Raw genomic sequence first — 3,894 nt, forward strand, 5'->3', positions numbered from 1 at the left:
AACCCACAGACAAGCCCAAATGCTGACCCACATAAATCCTAGCCGGTCCTCTCTGAGTCCAATTCGTTTCCAGTTTTCCTTTCTTTGGGTTCACTCAAGTTATCCTGTCCCGCCGTTATATTCTAAGAACTTTGTTACTTCCTTCCAGGAATAAATCCTTTATCTGCCCCCTCCCCTCGACTCGATTTGCAGTTTGGTTTGGCCTTTATCAGAAGGGAAGTAGGAACAGGAGGCTCTCCACCTAGCGGAAACCACAGCAACCGTGAAGCTGGGTGGGGATACCGCCAAGACATCACACAGGCTTCCTCCAATTTCAGAAAACGTTTTATTAGTCAAGAGCATAGATACTGCTTTGGCAAAGGGAGGGGGTGGTGAGTGGTCATATAGACTTGAGGTAGAAAAAGGGTGGGGATGGGAAGATAAACAAACACCTGAGCACAGCAGGCACGGTAGGTAGTTTAAATACATAAAAACTTTTCAACGTAGGGAAAAGTTTTTATTTACAAAGGAAGGAAGGAGAAGGAGAGAAAGAGACAAAGAGCGTTTCCCTTGGAAATAAGTAGGAAGTGCAGCGACAAAAAATAAAATAAAATTAAAACACCACTGTTTGAGGGAGAACAACAAAGGCAGCGCTCTGTCTTCCTGGTTTGGTTCTCTTTCCCTGGCAGAAAACTATTGATTCCTCTTATTGCATTTTAATTAGGGAAGACGGCGCCTGAGGGTTTTGACTCGAAGTGGAGAAGGGACAAGAAGGAGAGCCAGATGGTGTAGTGGGGAAGGCGTTGGGGGTTCTAAATTTGCCCCAGAAGGGTTGGAAGGGTGCGTCTTAGCGCGCTTGGGTCCTGCAGTCCCTCCCGCCGCATCGTGCTGCCAAGAGCCGCTCTCTTGGTTGCGGAGGGGGGGTGGATATATATATATTTCTCTTTCTCTTAATGTATTAAAAACAATTTCAAATGACATTGCACGTGCGATCCAAGTGTGTTGTTGCAGCCAGCGAGCTACCAGCGCACAGCAGAGGCTCGGCGGGATGCGCCCCTATAAGCCTGGCACCCAGAGCCTGGCACTCGCCGCGCCTTCCTCTCCTCAAGGGGCTCCGGGGTCGGACAGCCGTGGCGGGGTCCTCGGCGCGGGCCTTGGCTCACTGGTTTAACTCCAGCGCCCAGACTTGCTGCGGCCAGCCTGTGCGCCCTTTAATCCTCTTCTCGCCTGGGCCCAGGGCAGGAGGAAAGCCTTCGTGCTGCTGCTGCCAGAGGACACACAAAAAAAGAGGCGAGAGACAGGTTTAAATTTCTCTGCTCCGATCGCCCGGGCATAGAGTGGGGGGGGGGGTGTAAAAGGTGTTGGGAGCAGGAACTGGGAGCCTTTAAGTAAATGACGGATTTTTGTTTGCGAAATAGGCAAACAGGCTCATAAATTTGCCTTTATGCGCCGAGTTCCCGAGGGCCGGAATGGGCTGGGCAGCTTCTGGAGGTTTGGTAATGAGATTTTTCTGCGTCTGGTGAAACTGATGCGCGTAGGTTTGGCTTTATGGCGCCGAAGGGAGCCTGCAGGGTTGGAATGGAAGGGGTAGGAATCAACAGTTTTCCCACTTGCATACCTGCTCCCCTCTCACTTTCCACCGGCTTTCCAACTTGGTTTAGCGTCTGGGCTTGGATACTGGGTTGGGTCCCCTCAGAGCCGGAGCTGGGAGCCTCAGATGGCTAGGCGAAGGAGGGGGGAGTAGGCCTGGCCTAGCATCCCCCTTCCCCTCTGTCTTAGCAGGAACGAAGCGGTGCTACTTGACGGAGGCGGCGACGTGCAAGGGGTGGGGATACGCCCAATAACTTCTTCCATCTAGGCGTCGCCCGGGCCTGTCTCTCCTCCAGCCCCGGGCGGTGGTTTAGAGACTCGATGTCTATCTGTCTTTCCCAGTCTCCCCCAGGTGAGCTGTCCCTAGTTTACCACAGCCCCCGCGGGTCAGATAAAACCCGGCGCGCACCCGAGTCAGCTCCAATGCGCGCGGCGGGCCCGAGCGCTCCAACCTAGAGGAACCAATTCGCCAGCGTGGAAATCGCCGCGCTCAGAGATCCCGGAGCCCTGGACCAGCGGAACCGAGCTCTTGGAAGTGTTGCCCTAACGGGAGAGGATCGAGAAAGGTCGAAGAGGGATTGCGGTCTCCAAAGCCAAAAGAAGTAGATGAGACTCCTGGCTCTTGCTTGTCAGCGTTTACACACAAAACCGTCAAGGTGGCCCTCGGAACCAGCCCGCGGGGAGGGGAGCGGTGGAACGCCACTCCGACCTGGGAGTAGAAGACCTGACTTGTTTTACCCCAGCCCCACTTCTGACTCCTCGGGTAGGTGGCCTTCACGTAAGGTGCCAGTCTGGGCCTCAGTTTCCCTATCTGTACGATGATGGAAATAGACTAGCCTCTCCAGCAAAGGCCCTTTGAAAACAGTAACCGAGACCATATGCATAAATTCACTCAGGCAATTTAAAGTAACGACCTCCTTCGGCAGTCTTAACCTGGCTTCCAGAGAGCCCAGGGATGGATCAGGACCCCTCGAAATCGGAAGCGAAATATATGTGTGCATTTTCTTGGGGTCTGAGGCTTCCAGTGGATTCTTAAAAGGGACCCTATGAGCCCTTCCGAAAAGTTTGAAATTGTCTTCATTCACAGTCTTGCAAACACTATCCCACATTACAAACGAATTCAAATATGGATCTGCCTCCCTCCACACACACAATCCCTCATTTCGACCGCCTCAGAACTCCCCGAAGTCTCTCAAAATCGCTCACACGGCAACGCGGACTCCGTCCCCTGCCTACACCGCCTGCGGGTGCTCTCCGCGCCCGCGCCCTTGGTTAGATCTTACAGGCCCCCGCACTTACCAGCTCCCTTTTCCGCTTGCTCTCGCGGCCGCCATCCGCCTTCTTGAGTTCTGCCTTGAAGGCCTCGGGGTCGCCGGCCTGTGCGTCCTTGGCCAGCACGTCCATCAGGTAGGCGATATAGCTGGTGGCCAGGCGCAGAGTCTTGATCTTGGAGAGCTTGGTGTCGGCCGGCACGTTGGGGATGCACTCGCGCAGCTCGGCGAACGCACTGTTAATGCTTTCTGTGCGTCTCCTCTCCTTCTTGGGTCCTGAGCCTTTCCGCCGGCCCAGGCGGCCGCCGAGCGCCTCGAGCCGCCCGGGGCTCTGGCCGGGCCTGGCGTCTGGACCGTAGGCAGCGGTGGCTGCCGCGGCTGTGGGCGGTGGCCCGCCGGCGGGGAAATCTGGGGCGGCGTCAGCGGGGCTCAGCAGCCAGCTCTGGAAGTAGGGCCGCTCCTGGTGACAGCGCGAGGCTGGGCCGAAGAGGAAGGGCTCGTGGAGCATGGGGTGCGCGGGGTGCGGGTGGTGATGGTGGTGATGGTGGTGATGGTGTGCGTAGCTACCCACGAGGTTCATATTGGAGCGGCCCCTGGCCTGCGCCGCCAGCCCGCTTAGCGCCGCCCCATGCGCCCCAGAGACTGCCGGGGCCACCCGTGGGCTCTGGGGCGGCGCTCTGGTGGGCGCCGGCTTTGGGAGAGTCCGAGGCAAGGCTGAAGATGAGACGCGCTGCCCGCCGCCTTCTTGCCTGTTTCTGTCGCGGGCGACGACGCCGATGCCGAGACGTGTTTAACCCTTCTGCGGCCTCGCCTTCAGAGTCTGGCTTATATAAGGCCGCAGCTTTGATGTCAACCTCTGCCTGGAGCCAATGGCAGGGGGGCGGGGAGGAGGAAAGGGGGGTGGCCGTCCCTGGCTTTAAGTTCAGCTAGCGCCACTCGACTCTAGGCCGCCTGCGGGGACAGGGAGGCGGCCCCGCCTCCGCCCCTCCCCCCCCCAGTTCCCGGCTTGGGGGGAGAAGGGGGCTACGTACTTGAGGCACAGGCCTGTCAACGC

At 57.4% G+C, this 3,894-nt stretch overlaps 1 protein-coding gene across 2 annotated transcripts; it reads right to left on the bottom strand.

The window, feature by feature from the left end:
- Window positions 1–306: 306 nt before the first annotated feature.
- HAND1 (heart and neural crest derivatives expressed 1) lies at window positions 307–3,624 on the bottom strand. 2 transcript variants are annotated; one of them, XM_058544605.1, is made up of 2 exons: window positions 2,869–3,624; window positions 307–1,243 (listed from the first exon to the last, which is right to left on the bottom strand). In XM_058544605.1, the coding sequence occupies exons 1-2, from the start codon at window positions 3,418–3,420 to the stop codon at window positions 1,139–1,141; spliced, it is 657 nt and encodes a 218-aa protein (XP_058400588.1). In that variant the 5' UTR covers window positions 3,421–3,624; the 3' UTR covers window positions 307–1,138. The 2 variants fall into 2 exon arrangements, with proteins under 2 accessions (XP_058400588.1, XP_058400583.1); XM_058544600.1 differs by having other exon boundaries at window positions 307–1,240; window positions 2,869–3,495.
- Between the last annotated feature and the right edge of the window lie 270 nt (window positions 3,625–3,894).

Source organism: Diceros bicornis, chromosome 1 (assembly GCF_020826845.1).
Source record: "Diceros bicornis minor isolate mBicDic1 chromosome 1, mDicBic1.mat.cur, whole genome shotgun sequence".
In the NCBI taxonomy this organism is placed as follows: domain Eukaryota; kingdom Metazoa; phylum Chordata; class Mammalia; order Perissodactyla; family Rhinocerotidae; genus Diceros; species Diceros bicornis.